We start from the raw sequence: 23,341 nt of genomic DNA on the forward strand, positions 1-23,341 counted from the left end.
TGTATACGTTGTATTCTGCTTACAATATTGTTGAGACGGCAAATAAATTTGTCTTATAAGGCGCTGCTTCTCCCGCACGTGTCTGGCAGGAATTGGGCATTCACTCCTGGAAACACGGAAGTCTGAGGCTCACCTTTTCTTGGCGTCATCTACTGGTCATTTACCTCTAAAGCATACACGCTTTATTGCATGTTCCCTGGCGTTCTTTACACTTTGTTCGGAGGATCTAGACCCGTTATTTTCGCACGAAGGTTATTGTGTTTCCTGTATTAGAATGTAGAAACTGGTCGCAAGCCGTTCTCGTTACGGGATGACAGACGTTTCTTGTCATGAAAGCTACTGTAAACCTGCAGTTCCTGCTGCACCTACATTTCCGCTCCTGCTGCACCAATAAATACAGAAAAAATATTTTGTATTGATGCTTCGGAACATTGGGCATAATTTTCACGAATTGTTCAGGTGTTAGGAACTGTTAAAAGAACACACAACCCGGAGTGCAAGACAGTTGACAAAAAATTTGAAGAATATTCACAAGGAATTTACAAATACGCTCATCGTAATACCAGTCATGACTTCGCAATAACACAATTTAAGAAAAAAAAGACAGCATACAGAAAATGTCTTTTATTCTGCAAGACTTGTTGGAAAGGTCACATTGTGTGGAACGCCGGGAATACTGTGTGAAATCTTTCCTGCCGAAGGCTCTGAAGATTCCTCACAAAATTTGGCATCTTTTGGTATCTTGGAAGGATCCCTTTGCTGGAGGTGCGCTTTTTCATTTTTTGCAAACTGTCGGATATAAGAATTGACCTGGCTGTAGCACACCCTGAGTGGCCAGTGACCAACTCCGGAAAAGTACACAACTCTCGAGCTCATTACCCACTCTCGATTGAACTCAGCGATAGCGCTGGAAAGAAAGGCGTCCGTATCACCCCAGAGGATAAGAGCCGTGCGATTAATTTTTCTGTAGGGAAAGGCATTCAAGTTGTCGCTGTCATTATTAAAAGCACGATAGTAGTTCAAGGCAGCAGTAAGGGCACCTGAAAAACAAAAGAATAAATTTGGCGCAGAGCCACAACTCTATTCTCATCGATGATACAGTTCTATTTTCCTCAGCATTACACCAGATACCTCATTCCTATTAAAGTACTCATCTACATTGCCTAACTCAATGATTGGCTGAAGCACGCATTTACAACTGTAGGGATTTTCCTTTTTAAATTCTTGGTCATAAAATTCAACCCTACATTTTGTTTGAAAACAAATTTAATCTTATTTTGTGGATAAAAATATACCCAGTTTTTTTTAAAATATATCTGAAGTGCTAAAAACAATATGTACAGGTCTGTCTGACTGGTGGAAACGTCAGCTTCAGTTTATAAAAAAAAGATCAGATAAAATATATGTTGAACCACAAATTCTCCGCTTGGGAACAACTGCGAGAATTACTCTACAAGGTAGTAATATCATTCTCTTTTGATTTGACACTACCGGCAGAGGATGGCTTTAGATAGCCAAAAGTTCACTTTCCTACAATTGACTGAGATTCGACACATCAGCGTAGCAACATCCACTTAACCACGGGGAGAACGCTATGATGTTTCCTCTCTTCCCCACAAGAAACGACCAAAATGCTCGTGTGTTGCTTAACCATGTGAACAGTACGGTTTGTGTATAGCAAACCGTGTTGCAAAAAGCGAGATATGCGCTTTATTGTCTACTTTTGTCACCGTGTATACCACCACCAACACATGCTTATGCTGCTGCATTTGTTTTACCTGTATACAATGTGTACCTTACTGATACCAGCAATCACTGTTTTGGGAGAAATGGCATCCAGCGCCAGCTATAGCCCCCCACCACGCTTAGCTGGGGAGCATACTGTGATACCACGAAGTGGCCACACCTCACCCCGGTTGAAGTTGCCCTAAAATTATTATCATGTTTATTCCAACACAATGGTTCAGCAGAGAACACAGGCAAAAAGCCACCTCGGGCTTGATGAGGCCTATGCCTTATATACCGGCAAATCAGCAGTTGCAATGCACATTCAAATACACGTAGAAAACAATTTTGCAGGCTGAATCGAATAAGATATAGGGAAACGTGGAGGTAAAAAAACAATTTGGTGGCACACTTAGCCCTGATATTTCAAACTGAACTGGCATAATTACGTTGGAACAAAAACAGTTTTCAGGCACACTTAGCCCTGATTTATACACTGAGCTACAAAATACTTATGTGCAAAACAAGAGGAATGTTTCGGCGAACTTATCCCTAAAAATACCCTGAAATAAAAAGCCGTAATTTCTTACGAACAAAAACAACCAGAGGCACGGTAAAGCAAACAGAAACATAAAAATTCTAAATGTATTTAGCGATCATAATGAACTGGACTATACAATAAATTTGAGGTTGTAAAGCTGCTAAAGAATTTATTGCGGTCGGTAGGGCAGAGCAGGGCATTTTTTTATGTAATTTTTTGTTCGTAGAGAATATTCCACATATGCCCGCAAAGAGCATCGTAGGCTTATGGACGGGTAGCTAAACCAGCGAGCTGTGTAAAGTATAGGTCGTTGTTCTTGATATATATTTTGTATTGCGTCAGCAATACTGACCAATATAATTCATGCACAGGAACCAGTTCAACCATCCAAAAAATGGGGAATGTGTGCTCGTTGTACACTACATTTTCAATTGCCCTAATGGCCTTTCTTTGGAATCTATGGATTTTATTGATATCTGTAGAGGTTGTGGTACCATACAAGGAAACAATACCGTAAGGTTGAGCACAAAAGTAATTATATATCAGTAATTGTATATTCACGGCGACAACAAATGTAAGCGGCACAGCCCGTGAGCCTAAGAGAGAGTTTTGAACAGGTGGCGTCAACTTAAACATTCCAAGACGTGTTTCCGTGAAAGAGAACACAAATATTTTTACGTTTCAACTAGTTCGATAATTACATGCCCTACGTGTTACATGGACCCTGCAACGGTTTTCTCAAACTTTTTCAAATCCTAAATGCTTGCTGAACGCAGTCACCCAACACACCCAGTACCTAGATTGGGCGGTCGCAAAGAACCTTAGCCAAAAATTACTCCTCTATGCCCATCGGATAGCTAGGAAACTCGCTCAAAATATTTTTTCCTCTTTCCCGGCCTTGGCGTTCTTCGACGGCTTGAATTACGTCATTAAGGCCGTGTAGCGGCAGCTGGCCGTTTTTCCTTCAGATGCAGCAATGAACGCTTTTTGATGGCAACTTCAAAAATAAAGCTACAAAAACTAAGCAGAAACGGAAGGCGTATCTGCTGCGACGAGCAAATCACGCAGGGCCGCTCCATAGTGGCGATAACTAGAGCTTTCGCAGTGCTTCCAGACGCCAAGAAAAGAGTCCGAAGCGTTTATCGCAAGTTTTGCAGGGTCCCTTTAAACGTAGCTCTGAGTCAACTGAAATGTTTCGGATTCCAAATACTAGAGCTGTGGCTTTAGGAACGTTTATGAATAAATAATTACTTATGATGCACGTTTTCAACTTTGCCAAAGTTCTCTTCACGTTTATTTCAAGTCAGGCTAAAGTTCGTTCTAGGAAATACAGACAGTGTATTTGGCGTATGCTACCCTTTGTCAATGTTTGCAATATCATTTGTAATATAAATGAAAAACAATGGTCTATAGCAATGGCCCAATCAAATAGGATGATACCTTTCTGTACACCAGCTACCAAAGTCAAAATTTATTTATAGTGATTTGTGATAATTTGTTGCTTCCGATCACACGAATAACTCTTTAAAACCGCAAGAAACGTACATCAAAAACCAATGTTTTAAAATTTTATGTCATATTCGACCGAATGCTTTTTAGCAATCGATAAAAAATGCTAAATCATACGTTCCTTTTTCGAAAGTCTAGTATTTTATCCTTTTGTAACAATGATGCGGCTTTACTACATCAGATTTGCATGCAGCCGAACCAGAACAGGGCTGCATAAAAGTTGACATTCTTTTGTAATCAACCCTTCAATTAATTTGCAAAATGTTGGTATTACTGATACAGCTCAGCAGGTCAAGATGTCATTCATATCACCAGTCTTCAAAGTTACGGAAAACTTCGCTGTCTCTAACATATTTCCGAATTTACCCTGTGAAAACGTGAAATTTGCTATACACTAACACTGCCACAGCAGCTATATTTAAATGTAGAAAATATCGCTCTGATTTCTCTCTCATCGGTCGGATATAAAGATGCCCGTTCTCGCACATTGGGGATTAAAAAGGTCTGTGGTATGGGGAATGGATAAAATTTGGCATAGAGATAAAGTAATCATTGAGCGCAATGGCTAGGCTCTTCGGGTTGTTTTGTTCTCTGTGGAATGTATTTTCTGGAACCGCAGTGCATTGATTTGAAGACCGAGTCAGGGTAATGTCCAGGCGCTTCCAGATAGCTTCAGAACTGCGAGTGGCCTCATTGCCAAAGAAGTAGTGAAAGTATCAATGTTTACTTTTTTGTATAAATTTAATATTGTGAAGCAGTATACCTCAAACCTCTCAAGGGAAATTTCGTAACCGCGTCCGCAAAAAACTTCCAGACAACAACTGGCTACACAAACAAACATCCCAGGCACTGGCTTCTGGCTACAACCCTGCGAGGTATCAAACCTGGGTAGGCATAGAGAAGAGATTAAGCTACGCTCACACAGAGAGACCGAGCAGAAAGACGGTGGTTTAGATTCAGCATTTGGGGAGGTGGGGGGCGCTCTTTGCTGGCGACGCACTGAACAAGAGTGAAGGGGAAGGAGAGAGAGAGTGGACGCCAAAGACGTGCGTGCCGCCATCCTGCTCACCCTTGAAAGGACGCTAAAAGTGGCCACCAGAAACGGCGTGTTCCAAACTGCGCAGTAACACGGCGGCACGTGCGACATGAAAGCATGCAAAGCAAGAACAGAACTTCCACTCGCGCTGCTCAGGCAGGAGGCGTTCCGGCATTGCGAAGGCGGGAAATTTAAATTGCGCTCTATGCACCTCCGTTAAATTCATCAACCGAGTAGTGAGACAGGGAGGCGATGGGCGTGATTTGTGGTAGCAGTGAGCCGATGCCACGTGTATGAATTCAATGGACGGCGCATGGGTATCGTTGTTGGTATCGTCTACAGCTTCGCAGTCCAACCACCTGAACAGTGTGGGATTGAGACATTTTTTGTTTTATTTCTACATTTTAAAGAATACAACATCTTCACTACTTCTAGTCGCTATAAAGCGTCAGTAGAGAGAGTATTTTTTGCTAATCGCTTTTAGGTAATCCCTTGTTATCCAAGATTTTCAGCCGTTGCAAGATTCAACTTTTGTAGCATAAGGAAAACGTTGCTTGTAAATTATCTTGTAGTTCCCAATAAACCGTTCGTATGCCTGACGAGGCTTTTTGGAGTACACAGTGTCATTTCAGTTTGTAGCGGCCAATCCGGTTACACAACATACGATAGTTTATTTCATATGCTTCTGGTTTTAGTATTTGCGATGTTGTATTTGTTACAGCGAAAAATTTGGGAGATGTTCATTATGTGCTGCCAGTACTCCTGAGCAAGTTGAAATTGCGCTTTAATACACCAATTAGAGTAGACGAGTCGAGCTGTACACGGGTGGCATCACTTACAACATTTTTGGAAGCAACTGATTCGAATATGCGGTGCAGATTTGGGGTGGTATTCCAGAAGGCGCGAGATTATGCGAAACCTGGTATACAGGAGCTGTGGGGCGGCCCTGGTAAAATGTCGGTAACATGTCGAGAGGAACTCAAAATGCTTTAAAAATGCTGTTCAGGCTTTCTTCTGAGGTTACGTAACTGGCACAGCAGAGCTCGCTCCTAGAAGGCGCGGCTATGGCGTGGTGGCGCTTTTCAGTGCTTTCGCTCGCTCCACTCTTGCACTGGTGGCAAACAAATCTAACTTTTCTATTGCGTTTTTATATTAGCATCTGGATATCAATTAAAGAATCTTCTTGGGTTTGGAATATAGGTGCGTACAAGACGGCTAATGAAAGCTGCCTTCACTGTCTCGGGCAGGTTAGAACTGGCAAATGATGGAATTATGTTTCGGGTCATGAGTTCTGCCCCGACTCATCTCATAACAATTGTACGGACGCCAACAACTCCTTTGTCATGCACTCTCTCCAGGAGATCATGATCTGTCTCATGGAGGAGTCTTCGTATGAAATACAGTCAAACTCCGCTACAACGAAATTCACGGGGATCGCGAAAAATTTCGTTGTAGCGAGAATTTCGTTGTCGCGGAAAAATCAGTAAATACAGAAAACAGGGCAGGCGTCTAACTGGCGTCGTGAAATCTCCCACCTACCTTCTCGCCCCAATGTTGCCAACTTGCTTGGAGCTCGCTCCGCCAAAAATAGCACCCTTTTTATAGCACGGAGTTTATATCGTAATTTGCGGTCACAACGCTTCTCGCGGCGCTTAGACCAGCGTTGTAATATGCGCGTCGTACTCGTGGAGATCCGCGCAAAAGCAGGCGTCGTGAAATCACAGCGCGGAGTTTATATTTTAATTTGCGGTCACGGATATGCACGACACTCTGGGAGCATTTTATTTCAAAAACTTGAAAAAATCGCTGATTTTTGACTGTTTGCGCTTTCGCACGAGCAACGGGAGAATGCGCTGCTCACAGTCTGCGAGGAGCTGCATGGTGACATCATCGTCATGGGCGCCAAGGAAACTACGTAAAACGTCCAAGGAGTTCATGACCTGCGACGCGGTCACTGACGTCGGGACCGTCGGAACACCATGCCCGACTTCTTCGTCGTCGGATGAATCGGCGGCGGCGCCGGAGGCGGCGCGAGCACTCTTGAGGATCTCGGCATCACTCAGCTCCTCGTAGACGATCACGTCCGCGTCGGCATTTACGTAGTCGCTCAATGCTACGTTCTCAGGAACAATGCCGGCTTCCTCGAGAGCTGCCCATGCTTCGGCCGTTTCCTCCTCCTCCGCCGCCGCCGCCGCCGCTTTTGAGCGCCGTCGGCGCCGGCAATCCGGACATCGAGAAGCTGCAGCTTCTCGATGTCGGGATGTTCGGAGAAAATGTTGCTACTAATAATTTACATTGTTAGAACTTATCAAAATTAGTTAGAGTGGTTCAGTCCGTTGCAGATCGAGTGACTTGTGTCCCGGGAAAATTTCGTTGAACCGTGAGAACAATAAAAAAAGTGGTTCGTTGTGGAGGGAGTTTTAATACATTGGGGCCTATGGGATGCGGGCGGGGAATCTAAAAACCTTCGTTGAAGCGGGAATTTCGTTGTAGCGGAGTTCGTTGTAGCGGAGTTTGACTGTAACACCTTGGACACTGCTTAGCGTGTGGTGTAACGATGATGGTGAAGATGGCAAATTTTTATTTCTTCAGTAGGTTCTCACTTCAGTTTTTTTCTCATAACTTCAACAAGGAGGTGTCCAGAGATCATCTTTTTGACGCTCTAGTCTTTCGCAACAATGTTTTCAATATACGTGGCAATGAAGAAGGCTGACAGGTCAGGGATATGTTTTTTCTCGGTAGAGTTCCCCCTTTGGTATTTGCTGAACGTTGCCTGAGGTGGTTGGGTTGGGAGTGGTTCACTGCGATCCCTTTGAAGGAGTTGATCAGGGTGTTTTGTAGGAATAGAGGAAGTAGCCAAAAGACGCAGAATCAATTCTGTGGCAAGATCAGTCGCCCACCATGGAACGTGGCCAACGCCAAGTGAACGTGGCTTTGCAGCACACGTAAGTGTACGTCGCCACCATAACCCTACGCTCGGAACCTAGGGTGATGTCTTCGAACAGGATAAAACCTCGCCGACAGGAGAAAAAAAAAGAACAAATGAGAAAGAGTAAAGATAACAATACATGAATAGGAAAGAAAATATGGAAGGGAAAATGTGACGAAGAGGACAGGAAAAGGCGACTGGCTGATCCCCCCAAGTCTGTGGGCACAGTCTACGAGAAGCGGTTGCCGAAGTTACGTGTTGCCTCCGCCAGAGGGCCATGAAGGCCCAAAACAACCCTCAGCCACCAGGATGCCATTTTTTCCTGAGACGGCAAAGCCACGCACAGCCTTGGGCGCGGGTGGCTCTAATCCACACGAGCCATGTCCGCGATGTTGTTACTAGTGTTACCCTACATACACAAACTGCCCCTGCGGGGAAAAATGCCCTTTTTATACACGATTATAATTTGGTTACCATAAGTACCCCTTAGCTGCCTTATTATTTGCCTTAATTTTTGTCATTTGGCTTGATCTGGTAACCCCCTGGTTTCAGTTTTACCCGCCTTGTTACCGAACTTGAAGCACTACTTGTCTAGACAAGAGATTCATTTTAAAAAGCCACCAGCTTACTTCGGAGAATAGATAATTGATGTAAAGGGTGTGCTCTAGCACACCCTTTACATCAAGTATTTATTGCAGTATATTGGAAACCAGTACACTGCATTACAATACAGTAAGCTCCCCTTAAAGCCACATCGAAAGGGCCGTAAAACATTACTCGTAATACCACTAATTCGCCTTAAGCAGACTCTTTGTGCCATGCGTATTACACAATAGTGTAAACGTCTTGCTCGTTTAAACCATATAATTCGTTGTAGCACAGTTTGTCTCAACGAGAGTGTACTGCCTGTTGTCAGTGCCCCATATTTGATGACCCGTAGCGTGCACTTCCCTAAAGCAGCAATGCGTGAAAAATACAAGTTTTATTCGAAAGAATTCGTGTTTTAGTGCCCCCAGGGCTTGTCCGGAAGGATGGTTGAATAACTGCGTAATTAACCAATTTTGGTTGTAATGTTGATTCTCCTGCCAAATCATGTGTTTTGGGACATCTGCAATGACATCATAAAAACGGGTCTTCAAGCTAAACTTGGTGTGACTTGTTTACCGTTGGTCAACCTAGATGGCTCCACCATACCGAAGGGTACCATAATGTCCCTTTCATTTGTTTTTCACCGTATTTGCACGTGGCTTGTTTTTCTTCAAGGACAAAATAATCGTTTCATGAAACATGGTGCTCGCTCGACAAATACAGTCTCGTAAGACGCCCTCGCTTATGCCAATCGGCCAGTGTCGTGTAAGACAACTCCAAAGCGCCGCAGTGCTGTGCAGCTAAAACAAGCACCGTGCGCGCAGTACCAACAGCAGTACGCATCCGTATTTGTATGTTTACGTGTGCTTTCGTAACTTACACTTGTTTATTCCAGCATTCTTACTACTATAAAAAATGAACCCTTAATTAAACCGCAAATAGTTTGTTCGGCAAGCTTATAAGCCCTGCCTAATTTCCGTTTGCTTTTGCCAGTCTCAGCGAATGGCAGAGCTGGTGCGTATGACATTATAGGTTTTGTTGTGGGATGGGTCGCATGATCATTTTTTATTTTCCTAATCATATAGTTTATTTGATTGAAGTTTACGTTAAGAATGGTGTTAGTACGATTCTAACGAGGCAATCCTTCAAATGAACCATACTTGTGTTTTGTCTGCCTGCCCCCTTTAAGTGAAGTCGAATATAAATGCAAGACCCAAATAACGAAAAATTCTTTCAATATTTATGGAAGCCAGAAACACCACATACCTTGCTGTGAAAACATGTATTTGCTCGCATTCAGTTCTTTCGGAGAAAATGAACCGGCGTATATTTTGTCAAAAAATTGGAAGTCATTCATAATTAGGAACTTCTCGGGAACATCCGGGTGGCGAAACGGGAGCAAATACCTTTAATGAAAGAGAATTTGTTCGGTATGTTTTTTGAAACAGGGTTACAATATTGCAAAGAGATAATTCCACGCGAAGTCTGCAGCTCAGCACTAAATTTCGTTCCGAATCTCTGGGCGATAATTGCAGCACAATGCTAGAAGGACAAAACCACCCATGCAACAGCCATATTTTTATTAGGCTCAGGAGAGGTCTTATGTCCGAAGATATCTGCATGAAAGAAACACTTTTTTGCTAGCTTTTGCCTAATAATTAAAAAACCACTTATTTCCCCAACTAGTGGAAACCATGATACCTTACACCACTTAAAAAGCCTGCCAACTTTCATCCTGAGAAAGCAGCGGGGCTTCAACCTCGTAGCTAACACACAGAGAAAGATTGCGAAATCAGCAATGATTACGTTCGGGCAGTACTAAATGCACAGTGTATGGGCATAAACACATGTACAGAAATTCGGCGCAGGCAATACCACAGAACAAAAAGATATACTTTAATTCATTTGTTAACATGAGCACCTCAACAGTACGGGTTGACAAATTATTGCAGTAGTGTACTTGTTGCATCTGGAATGCAAGACGAAATATCTTATGACAAATGGATTCCTAAGAATTAGCGCTAACGACGATACGAATGCCGTTCGTTACAGTCAGATGTGAAGGCTGCAGTCAAGATTATCCTCTGGAAACTGCCTTGCCTGTGGGATCTCAATACTAACACTAGCGCCCGCATAATATTAGAGGAGTGACTATGACCCTCTAATTAACAGGAGCAGCTTTGTTGAGTGAGCCAGTGGGCGCTCGATAATCGCTTCAGAGCTGTGTTGCCATTTAGCCACAATCGGTGCGTTTGATGACGTGTGATGACTTATGGTCGCAGAAACTACGTTCGCTGAGCGCAACACGTGTTTTTGTTTGAATATCCACATTACAAACTCAAGATGAAGCATCTTTTCGTAAACTCAGTCCGCTTAAACTGCAATGTTGCTTTCACAGACGCGAATCTACTTCCTAAAACGGTGATACTCAAAACAGCCACTTTCTATAGAACCAATATTTGTCTATGTAAAACGATACGTGTATCCTTGCATGGATGCAGAATATATTACGTACACCACCCAGCACACCAGACAACATTGTTAGTGATTGTTACAAATACAAGCATGAGTTGACGGTTTAATTCATGTCCTCTATACAGCAAAGGTAACATAAATGGTCCAAATGCGCCCATGTCTGGATTCCTTCAGTATTTGTAATTTCAAAATGTCTGGTTGTCAACCTTGCGCGTGACTGATGACGGCTTCACACCCTGTGATGCGTGGCGACAATTGACATTATTTTTACAAGCCCCTTGACGGACTTCTGCGCGAAAACGGCAGCGTCTCGTGTAGGTCATAAAGGCATGCTCAAATTTGTCATGATCTTGGGCCATGGCCCAATGGTGCTGATAGCACCATGGGAAAAAAGTACTGCTCCGGGTCCTACGAGTCTATGAACTGGACAAATATCTTTAAATCATAGACATTGCTAGGGTGTCAGATATGTACTCTTTCGTACTCTGGGGTTTATCTATTTTTTTTTCGGAGTTGTTGTTCTTCATCTGTTTTTTCACCGTTTACTTTGTATTTATAATCAGAGTATACTTTAACGATTTCCTTTTTAAACATTCATATGTACCGTCGATTCTGGCAGCATTTCCTTGCTGGCAGCATTTACTCGCTAGGAGTGAGATATTGTAAAAATTTGGGGGACGCTTACTGCACGAGCGCTATACAACAGAGTCGCCTAAGCTGCTTAAAACTCTAAAACTACATATATGTGTAAACTGGTTATACGTTATATGCCTTATATTTCCGCCGTCAACAGAGGTCGTCCGTGTCTGAGTGGTCTCGAGGGCTAGGTACGATATTTTGTAAGCGCAAGTTCGAATCTCCAAGGGTACTTTTTTTGTAAGCTGATTGCTTTCGTTTTCTTCCGATCTTTTCTATGCTGAGTTCACCATTTTTGTGCCGTAACGAGCCATGAACGAGTTCGCAGAAGGCGCGAAGACTGTCACTGACGCGCCAGCCAGTTCTCGTTGGCGTGTTGTTGCCATAAGCACTGACTGCTTGCGGGCAGTGGACACAGGCCAGAATCAGCAGACCCTTGGCCTGGTGTGAGCACGCTTTTACGATGCAGTCATGAGTGGGGCAAACTCCAAATACGGGGGGAAAGCGCATGGCATTTCAGCGTCTGCGGTGACGGGGAGGGCGTTCATCCACTGCGTAGGCCTCGGCCAGTGATTGCTACGATTCCAAGCCATCCTGGGAGGCTTATCTTAGGCATTTCACAGCTGACCACATGGTGGTAGCGCGGTATGACGGTTACTGAGATATCGAGAATTCCCATCGGGTAACGTTGGATGTCAAGCATGTTGTTTTAGAGAACCGAAACCTAAACTTGTTTGAATGCTAACCGTGGGCATCGTTCAATCACGGTGCACCTCCTCCCGTCGTCACAGCGTTTAGAGGGTGCGGCCGCTGCAGACCGCGCATGGTAGTTTTTCTTCTTTCAAGCTTTGTAAATTAATTACGGACTTGTAAACCGGATAAACGATGAAAAGTGGGTTAATTTGAATCACTCTACGCAGTAAATGCGAAAACGAGGGCTTGGCAACTTCACTTCAGTGTCCCTTTAACGTTTTGTTTGTTTGTCTTCTCATTGCTTTAACCGCAATTTTCGACATTCACCACGCATCACTGCAGTCATCCACCATCTGCCAAAGCAATCTCTCTCAACTGCAGGGCTGACCTCACCAGTTCACATTAAAAAGCCCTCTCTCTCTCTCTCCGGGAAGGCGAAGTGTCATTTATTATTCTGTATCTTCTGTTTACACAGAAGGACAAACAACGGCTATGCCTGTTCTAGAAAGGACTGTGGCCCCCGACCTCTCTTTAAGTAAATCATTAGGCTGTTACTTTGGTTTCACTGCCTACTACTGGATTTGTAGGCAACGTGAAAATATTAGTTCCCAGTCAACCATTAGTGGGTTGTGCGTGGCTGTTTTGCGAATTTTGAGAACACAATATATTTTGCTTGCAACGTTTTACTCGTCAAAAAAATGTTCCCTTCAGAGACATTGCTCAACGTAAGCATTCTGCATCATAAAAATGTCAAACACACGCAGGCATATTCGAGCTTCCATACAGCTTCGCTACCTTCAAGTCTTACGCGTTAGAGTGAGCTACCTCCATTTTTTTATTTATTTACAATTCTGCCATCCGCGGTTGAGGGGGTATAACAGGTTGGAAAAAGGAAACGCATGAAACTATAAAAAGACAGTAAAAGAAAAGTCCAAGTATGAGAAGGAACTTTGAAACTGATTGCCTACTTACAGAGGCGATCTCAGACTGCTCGTCTTCAAGGGCGAACTAAAAAGAGGCTGCTGACCGCTCTAAGAAACGTCCTCGAAGCATCTGGGCTCCACCACTTCCTGTAGTTTTGTACCCCCTTGCATGAATAACCTTTTTTTTCAATTCCCAGTACCTGATCCCTCTCCCCTAGAAACCAAAATTCACAAACTTGGCGTCTTAGCATTTCTGGAACAAAAAATAAATGCGTGTTACCACCTCCGCTAACACACCCGTCAGAATAACCTGTGCAAAAAAAGAAAAAGTGTTCACCCGTCTTCCTTACACAAACTGCAAGCCAATTACGAAAACATATTGCGCGCAGATTGTGGGCGCAACGTACAAAAAATGAAAAAGGCAAGTAAACTTTTAAATGACCTAAGGGGAGGTTGCTGAACAGCACCGTTTCAAAACTGAGTGAACTGAATCACTGCTCTCGGGAAGAGCGATGAGAGACAACGTAAAAACTTTGTTCTTCGCTCGTGTCTAAGTAATGCTGAATGACGTTAAGAAGAATTCAGTTCACTGCTGGATGATTCAACCCATTCAAATTTACATTTGCACGACTTGCGAAGGGTATGCATGGTTCTTAAAGAAAGTTACCATATTCTGGCCCTAATCTTCCACAATATCTCGCTACATTTAGCATCACTGCCCGCGCTGTTGCCAACCTAATATGATTTCTGTAGAATTTTTTTGCCCGAACTGTGCATTGCTCAACCTTTTATATTTTGCGTTGTACCACAACAAACGGTACACGTGGTGTTCGACCAAGTATTCTGTAAAGTGCATGAAGAAGGGCTTGCGTTCGGGATAGTTGGTATTCCATAACGTTCATCTTAAGCGCAGAAAAAAAACAGGGACACAGTAGACAAGGACAAGCGCTTGTCCTTGTCTACTGTGTCCCTGATTTTTTCTGCGCTTAAGATGAACTGTAAAGTGCAGTAATGCTTAAGGCATGCTCGCAAAATATCAAAGCTCCTTCTCGAAGAGAAAGACGGTTAAAAAACAAATCTCTCTTTCATGCAACAGGAATCAAATTCAAATTCCAAAATCCTAACTTCCAATGTAATGGGATGGTGCAATGGCATTGGCTTCATAATTCGAGGTATCCTGGTTCGACGTCGACCACGGGAAGCGTTTTATTCTGGAGGCCCTTGATGTGCCAACGCCCATTGTCATCATCGCTTTGTGAAATTCATTGTGCAAAGTAGCTTTCCTACAGTGCGTTTTCACTCCTAGACGCCATCAGCGAGGCATACCAAGCGCCGCTTTTAAAAGCCCGTGAGTTTACAGCAGCTCCAGGTTATCCAATTCTGCGTACAACCCAAATTTTGTATTCTAACTGGATGTCCCATGGACGTTGAAAACTGGCTTTGTTCTTTGAAGGAGGTCCGACTTGTTATTTATTTTAGACACGGGCCGGATGTCGGAAAACCCGACTGGCCCGTCCTTTCGATGTTCCTAGGACGACCACTTTTTTTGCACCCGGAAATCTCACAAACGTCTGCATGCGACCGCCGCCTTTCTGAGGATGTCAGACGGATGTTCGTCAGACGTCCGTGGCGCAAGGGTATGTAACCCGACTGCCGTGAAAGCGTTACAAATTGCTTGGATGTGACATCAGCTTCTGGTTTATTGGGATCGCAGGGCAATCTGGCAGAATTAGCACAAATTGTAGTAATTTATTTTCATTTATTGCAATAAACTTACAGCCGCCAATAGACGTAGGTATAAAGGTAAATGCCAGCATTTATATTTTCTCTCCTTTCTACGGCAAGTATACTAAAGACGTTTGTTATCAAGAAAATGATTTGTTAACTAAGTTGTGCGAACAAGGAAGCTGGTGTCATCGCTACAATATTCTGGCTTGATTTGATTTGATTCGCAAGCGTACTCCATGCATCCTGTGTCTGTAAGCTAAATCCTTCAGCTGAAATATCGCTCTTAACAAACGTTTAGGTTCCGCTGGTATAGGCCGTTAAATTGTGTTGAAATCAAGACTTTTTAAAAGAAATGAAAGAACCTATGCAGGTCCCTGCCGTATTGCAATGCGGTCGGTAAGGCTGATTTCAACGACAACAAACATTTGGAATAACGGACAATTTTTTTACATATGTATTATGTGTTGTACGACGGAGACGGAGATGGATGTGATGCACGACGGAGGAGACCGTCACTGGGCAAGGTTTTCCCAGCAGCAAAACTTTTATCCGTGAAGCATTCCAAGGGCTCTCAGCGTGGATCTAGGGCCTGAGCCAGAAGGGCTGCCGTCGCAGTGCATCACTGTCAGACTTGTTAGCTCTATTAAATTCCACAGTCCTTGCGGTCCAGCAAGCAGGCGTTGCTGCATTTCTTCAGCTTCACTTTTTTGTCTCATTCCAATGACTCGTCATCACTGTGGGGTGGCTCCTCTCGGGATAAACCAGTTTACACCACGGGTACCAATTTTTGACACCAACCATACCGACTATGTTGACCGCCGAGTTTAAAACTTGGCATTGACTTTTACTTTGAATAATACCAATCTCAAAGTAGTTATTATTCAAAAGCACGACTTGTCAGTTACACCGCCGCAAATTTGTTGCATTATTGAGCAATTTTCTACGAGTTATTACATATACCTTCGAATAAGCAAAGCTTGCAGTACGAAACCCCGTACCTCGATCTCAAAACAACAGAAAAAGCTAAGCTCAACACCATGATTCGCCAAGCGTAGAAAACTGCACTTGGCCTCACCACTGCCACTGCGGTCCACAAACTACTCAATTTGGGAGTTCATAACATGTGGGAAGGCGTGCAAGAAGCCCATCATTCAGATCCACTACGGCGCCTGCAATTTGCTCCCACAGGTCGACAGGTCCTTAGCGCATTAAGGCTACGTCCGATACCCCCGAGGGAATAAAAACAGTGCATTCCTCCCGCCCGGCGAGATGGCATCCGGGTGGCCCCGATTCCTCAAGATATGCACGCCAACTACAACCTTGGCCGCTGGGCTGCCCGTGCTCGAACCCCGAATCCGCGATACGGGAAAGACCCCACCACGCTATATACAGATGCTACCTCCTACCCTAGGCGCCCCGGTCATGTAGCCTGTGTAGTTGCACATACTGGCCAATGCGTCAATGGCGCCAGTACTACCACAAGCTCAATCGATGTCGCCGAAGAAATAGCCATTGCCATGGCCGCCATTTTCCACTCTCACAGTCACCATCCTCACCGATTCGCAGACAGTATGCCGGAACTGCCAGATTGGCCGAATTTATTCATTATCCCTCCACATGCTCAAAAACTGCTTAACAACCCCTGACATCCGCATCGTCTGGGCTCATGGACACGCAGCCATCCCCGGCAATGAAGTGGCTAACGTCGCGGCTCGCGATCTGATACACCGAGCCATTTCCGATGGTGGCCAATGTTTACCCCCTCAAGATCAAGCCCTCCCACCGAGTGGCTACACGGAGATTCTCGCTCATTACCGGCAAACTCGCCGTCGCATCCCAACACCACACTGGCGCCTCTCCAGAGAGGAAGCTACAACTTGGTGGGGGCTGTAGACGAATACTTACCTACATCTCACCCGCCTCCACCTTATCTTTTCCACCCAACACACTTCCCTCTGCGCTCACTGTCCCAAGCCTGGCACCCTCTCCCATGTACTATGGGAGCGCCAACGTACTCCGGACTTTCCCCCAATTTCAAAACCCACAGTGGATGGCTTCCCTGGCCAGCCCAGACCCTGATACCCAACTGATACCGAGCAAGAGCAAAACCGAGTACCTAGGAGGAGGTCTCGGTTTTGCGGGCACCCGCCGACATTTAAAACGGCTATTTCGGCTCCTGAAAAGCATGCAATACACTTTATACGGGCAAGCAATCAGTAGATAGAATTATTCGTATCGATGTGTCAATATAACTCTTTAGTTCAAATGTATTGAAACCCGCGTATTCAATTGAGCACCGTTAGTTGAAAAAGCAGGAAATATTTTTACGGCACTGCGATGAAGAGGGCAGTGGCGCGTAGCTCTGTTCTCACAGACTTCGACGACGAAGAAGCTCTGTGGGGCGAGCTGCTTGCGCGGACTCTCGCATGGCCGCCATGTAAGCAGTGTAAAAAGGTCGCTCCCCATCAACCATGGTTCGTCTCATTTGTTCTAGTGTCACGTAACAATATCCTTCATTCACGATGTCAATGCTGACAATTCTCAGGTGGTCGTTGACAGTGACAGATTTCACACGCTAAGTACAACAATTTCCGCAAAAGGTAAAGATTATGTATTTTTCGTTTCTTCTAAACCATACGGAATTTACAGTGTTCTTTGCATATCTAATGCTCTTTCTGTTTCATCATCATCGTCGTCATTATGAGTCGCCGTTCTCTGCTAGAAATCTATTTGAAAGCAATGTGAAAACTGTATAAAAATAATATCCTTGGGAATAGGCAAACTCACCATGACATTTTCATTTGTGTAACACTTCTTAGCAACTGCTTCCTGAAAGCTACAGGATGCATTCCATTGATGATGACCATGCTGCTAATCAAAACTTCGTGCAAAGTCGCAAAGACAAAGCCGATCATTCCGCCCCAGTCATGTCCAACCAGAACAAGTTTCCTCCGGCGACCGGGATCTGCACGGGGGAAAAAACAGAAGCTTACTGTTTTTTTACATGCTCACACATAAATGAATATGTCTTCAAACAAGTAATTTTTGGTTACACAAAATTGCCGCTTAAGGAACAAGCCATTCTTTCCACTGTATTATTACATTTGCGCTGACGCTAGCAAAATATGTTGGCAGACATTTGTCAGCAGTATAGATTTAGGTACCACGCTGTAGAGAAGGTTGAGATTGCTCGGAGCCCACGAGACAGACGACCGACTCGTTCAGCAGCAGGAACGGAACCCCCTTAATATAGGCGACCTTTCGAGCACGCACTCCCGCCGCGCACTCTCCAACACTGAGGCACACATGCAACAGTGGCCAACGGTCACAGAGAAAGTTTCGTGCCAGCGCTCCCTACATCTCCCTTTCGACTATAACCAAAATGCTCAGGCGCTACAGGTTGAATCTTTGGGGGGGATAGGACCACTCTTCCCAATGTAGTGCGATATTTTCCTAGGCATTGCGCCAAGTCAGGAACGGAAGCTTCTCCCAAGTTGGTGGTCGCCCCGTAATGCAGTGTTGTAAGTAAAGCACGTGCGGAAGGAAGCGATTAACGTGATGATTGACAATGCCCAGTATCCGGCGTACTCCGGAGGTATCCGTTGGTGGCAGAAGACTTTGGATAGCGTTGACATTGTGTGGGTCTGGTGACACTCCAATCTCGTTGACATAACACCGAGGAAACAGAGAGACTTGGCTCTTAACTCGTATTTCTTCCTATAGAGCATAAGCCACTTCCAGGCGTTTCAGGGTGGCCTCCAGTCTTCTGCAATTATCTTAACCTTCTTTTCTGAAAAACAAAATATCGCCCATCGTATTGGCGGCCCCTGGAAGACCCTTCAGGATTCGAAACATGAGACGCTGGAAGAACTTCGGAGCGGAAGTGATACTGAAAGGAAGGCGACGATAGCAATTGTGACCGAATGGTTTTATGCAGGTAGTCAGCTCTTTAGTTTCAGGGAAAAGCTTTGCCTGATAGAATTCTGATGGGGCGTATAACTTAGAGAAGACGTTCGTGTTCTTCAGCTGACCAAGCACAGAGGCCACAGTTGATAGAACGTAGCGTTCTCTTTGGACACAGTGGTTTAGCTTGGTGAGGCCTAACAGATTTTGTAGCCACCTTTCGATTTTGTCAATTAGACCGGCCCACCACGGCGCTGGGTTGTGTACCTTGTGGATGACGACCGCGGTCTCCGTCCCGTCGGGTGATGCTTTGACCACTGGCAGTAGTTGAATCTGAACCCACAGTTGTGCGCACAAAGCGAAGGGCTGCGCATCCGGTAAAAGGTGGATATTGTACGTTTCTTGAAGTACACCAACCCCTTCAGAGATTAGAGGTTGCAGAGGAGGCTATCGAGGAGGTGTCGCATCAACGAACTTTACTACCCCAACGTCGTTTACGGCGGAACGCCCAAGTAGCGAGATGCTACTTGGCTTACCTCGCATGACGTAATGTTGTTGATTGGTCGACGTTGAGTGGTCGACTTGTCTTTCCAGTACACGGTCACGGAAAACGTCCAGAGCACCGGTCGAAACTATTGCTTCGACCATTGAGTTTCGCTTCTGCTCGATCAGGAACTCTCGGAACGGCAGGAAATCTAAAGGGAGTACTGTATCCTCGGCGCCAGAGCCTATTTTTAATCCATCGACAGATTCGCCAGGTTGCTACGTTCTGTGTTTGAAGCGTCTCGTAGATCTCGTTGACGGAATGAACGTAATGACGGGTCAAGGTCTGCGTTACTGCGTCAAGTGTTGGGACTCCGCTGCTGATAGTCTGCCTCTGCTCTCCTAAACTGTAAAGAAACATCCCAACCTTTCGTTGGTCACCCGCAGAGCCGAGGCTAGACACGAAGACGTAATCGTCGAGTGTGGCGATCAACGTAGGCCATTCTCTCATTCGTGAAGACAAATGGGGACGGGACGGCGCTCTTAGACCGGAGGCGTCGAAGCAGACGACTTGGACATCTGTGACTCAAAACATTGGTGAGCGCCTCTGACACCACGTTTGGAGCTCACGAGAGAGATTACGGAGTCGTTCGTTGGCAGGATTGGAACTCCCTCTTCCAGCCAGCCTCGAAAGACGCCACGCCACACCCTCTCGCGCACTTAGGCACTCATGGTAGAGTAGCCAACGGCTCTTTCAAAAATGTTTATCCGAATGCGCTCGCGGTGCGCATTGCCACTGAAAGGGCTTCCATATTATTTAAAATGTTTTATTACGAGTTGAATTTAAAAGCAACTGTTTTACATATTTTAAAACATCAACGAATTATAAACGAAAAAAATTCTGCAGGCCTAGTTTGAGGATTCCGACCGGAAACGTGTACATACATGTGTGCCCTGGCAGCGCAAAACAACCTTTTCTTCACACTATTCAATGGTAACACCACGATAGTAAACGTTGTGGTGGCCTATTACTTAATTCATATATACTTCAGTTAAAACGCTACGAAATCTGGCAATAGAGCCGACAAGAGCCAAAAATTATTAAACAATTCCTGAACACGTGACTAATGCGGGTAAAATGTCGAGATACGTGTATGTTAGTACCAGTGTAAAACCGTTGCCTAAATTGAGTGATTGGGAGTTTGCTTATATACCCATTATTTATTTTCATGCCGGTTTGCAGTACATTGTACGCTATGTACAATAGGCACGGCCAACGTAATTTACAGAAGGTATGGACGCCATGTCCTGCTCTTAATTATTAGTTCTAATACATTTAAATAACTTCACAAGACGATACTGAAGCCTTTTATGGTGTGGGAAAGATTATCTTGATCGTGAACAAAAATCGAAGCCAGCCGTGGCCACCATTTTGGCACACGGCCGCAAGCTTCGAAAAGCTTACCCCACGTGGCGTACCGAGTTCAAGACGCTTTTTTCTTTACTCTTGCTTTCCCTGCCAACACACGAGCACCAGCGGCTTCACACTGTCCAGCTACTCTTCGCGGTTTCCGCCAGTGGGCAAGCTTTTCCCGGTTGAAACTACGGAAGAAGGAAGGACAAAAAAAGAAGCGGGCAGCCTCGACAGAAGCACCCTGCATGGCCTCCAAGAAACGTAATTGCCGTCTCTACGCTCTCACTAAGGAGGCGCACCCGCCGCGAGCGAATGCATTCAAACCATGAGTGCGTCCTTTGTGACTAGAAGCGCAGCCATCCAAAGTGCGGCCTACGAAATAGAAACTAGGCTCTGTTGAAGTGGCTTCCGCGAACGGCTGGCGGCACCGCGCCGGAAGTCCATCGCGGAGGCAATGTGTGGAACTCCACGCACCGGACTCCAAATGTATTCTATCGTATGGTTTAGACAAAAGCGTAAATTTATCTGTTGGAGACGCATTTACAAAAAAAGGCAGATATAGCACCAACGAAACACATTCTTAAATAAAATCTGTTGCCAAGTACCATTAAGGAGGAGTTTCAAACAAGGTCACCTTGATATCTCGACCTGCAATTTTTGTTTTACGCAAAATTGCGAACACCTAGCTAAATTTTATTTAAGAGGTTAGAGATTTAGGATTTGAGATATTTTATTCAGGAGTTCATTGCGCAGGTGTAACTCCTATAAAGAATCTCCGCCCCTGTCTAGTTCCGCATCTCATCCGCAGCATACCACGTCATTGTAGCGTATAGCTATCAAGCCTTGATAGACCTCTTAGGTTTTCATACTCCTCCTTTGTATCGGTACATAATTATTTCGCTACATGTGTTTATTTATGTGAGGGACTTATTGCCGCATCCGCCGCGGTGGCTTAGTGGCTAAAGCATTGTGCTGCTGAGCCTAAGGACGCGGGTTCTATTCCCGGCCACGGTGGGCACTTTTCAGATGAAAGTGAAAAGCGATGAGCCCCTAGTATTGATATTTCGGGGCACGGCGAAGATCTCTAAGTGGTAAAAATTAATCCGGAGCCCTCAACTGCGGAGCGTGTCATAGCCGAGGTCTTGCTTGGGGGCGTTAAACCCCCAAATCAATCAAATCAGAGCTTATGCGTCCAATGGGAAAAAACCAAATGGACAGCCAGTAAAAGTCTCCCCCGATATCTGCATTTCAAGCTCTTTATCGAAACGGATGATTGATGGATTACTTGATTGTAGGGTGTAATGAGCCGACGCAACGCAGGCGACGAGGCGCGCCCTTGCGGAGGGCTCCGGATTAATTTCGACCACCTAGGGATCTTTAACGTGCGCCGAAATCTCGTACAGGCGGGAGTTTTTGCTTTTCGCCTCCATCAGAGCAGCGGCCGCCGCGGCCGGGAATTGAACTCGCGACCTCGTGCAAAGCAGCGTCACGCCTTCTTATTGGAACGGTGTTTATTTCTATTAAGTTACCAAGCCTTGTCCTACTGGTGAACGAGCGCACTTGTCACAAGCCCGCTGGTCACCGGAGAACTCCTGGTAGGCCAACTCGTCACACCGGCCTCTTCGTACAATGACATTTAAAGATAGGAGCTGTCGGACAAGGTGCCTTTTCGTGGAAGGGATTTCGTCGTACCGCGACCGTGTGAACAAAAGCCTCGAAGCGCTTACCGGAAATTGACGTTGAAAGTGGTTCCGAGGCTGGTTTCAACTGGTTACCGCTGTTTAGGAGGGCGTGGGAAGGTCTGTGCCACCTGCGCGCGTGCGTAACGCCGTTAAGCAGGGATGTTTTTTTTCTTCGGGGAAGGGGGGAAAGGGGGAGCTGGAGAAGTCACCCGTGACGTGGACTGCTGTGAAGCTGCATCTTGCAGCTTTTTTCCGTGAGTCTTCTCTCATGATGTACTTTTTATGAGAGGAATAAAGATCTATCTATCTACGGGATCTAGCTAAGGGCTGATCATACGTGGGCGTTGAGGTTGGATATTTAGCTGGTATGAACAATGGTACTTTGAGTTACAGCTGTAGTTGGGCAGTGTTGTGGAGAGCTTTGTGTGGCCGTGTCATGGTGTGACCTGCACATGTTTGAACCTTTTAAACGCAGCTGAACCGCTGTTCACGGGTGGGCTACGGTGCAGGGGCAGGGGGAGGACGGCCAGAAGCAGCGCTCTCCGCACTTGTCTCAAAAACAGGAATGATACCAGAGGGATTTGTAGATTTGGGCCTAGAAGGTATGCTAGTTTTTCTCGCTTCGATTTCATTGCTCCGCCATATTGTAAACAAATCACTGGCATTAAAGAGCCAGGAAGAATGGTCTACGGGCAAATCAAGTGACCCCTTAAAAGAAGCATCACGGTGAAAAACGTGTCATGTGATATAAGTTCGATTACAATCATTATATTAACATAATGATGAGATATGACGGTATATTAAAGGAGTACTGACACGAAATTTCAAAGCTGTGATTATGTAAAACGCTTCCTTTTTATCAGGAGATATCTCCCAGCAAGTGTCACCAGCAACAGTTCAGCGAAACATATTTAAAATCCATTTTAATCTTCGCCCGCACGAGAAAGCCCAGAGCGGGCCGACATGGCATCATGTGCTACTTGCCCCAAACTGCCGACGTCGGGGCTCCCGTGACAAAGCCGACGCGCTGGCTGTGGTTGGCGCGCGCTGCTCGGGCGTGTGTGCACGTCATGGTT

At 45.2% G+C, this 23,341-nt stretch overlaps 1 protein-coding gene across 4 annotated transcripts in view; it reads right to left on the minus strand.

The window, feature by feature from the left end:
• Positions 1-618: 618 nt before the first annotated feature.
• The window catches only part of LOC144164231 (epoxide hydrolase 4-like), an 85,871-nt gene continuing 63,148 nt past the window's right edge, over positions 619-23,341 (minus strand). Inside the window, exons 4-6 of one of the 4 annotated variants that reach the window (XM_077694750.1) lie at positions 17,571-17,748; positions 9,595-9,734; positions 619-1,040 (exon numbers count right to left, since the gene is read on the minus strand). In XM_077694750.1, coding sequence (XP_077550876.1) covers positions 625-1,040; positions 9,595-9,734; positions 17,571-17,748 — 734 coding nt within the window. In that variant the 3' untranslated portion in view covers positions 619-624. Of the gene's footprint in view, positions 1,041-9,594; positions 9,735-17,570; positions 17,749-23,341 lie in introns of those variants that run through there. The other 3 variants (XM_077694753.1, XM_077694751.1, XM_077694752.1) reach the window with 3 other exon arrangements.

This window comes from Haemaphysalis longicornis, unplaced genomic scaffold (genome assembly GCF_048455015.1).
Source record: "Haemaphysalis longicornis isolate Haplotype H1 unplaced genomic scaffold, Haemaphysalis longicornis Haplotype H1 scaffold_13, whole genome shotgun sequence".
Taxonomy (NCBI): domain Eukaryota; kingdom Metazoa; phylum Arthropoda; class Arachnida; order Ixodida; family Ixodidae; genus Haemaphysalis; species Haemaphysalis longicornis.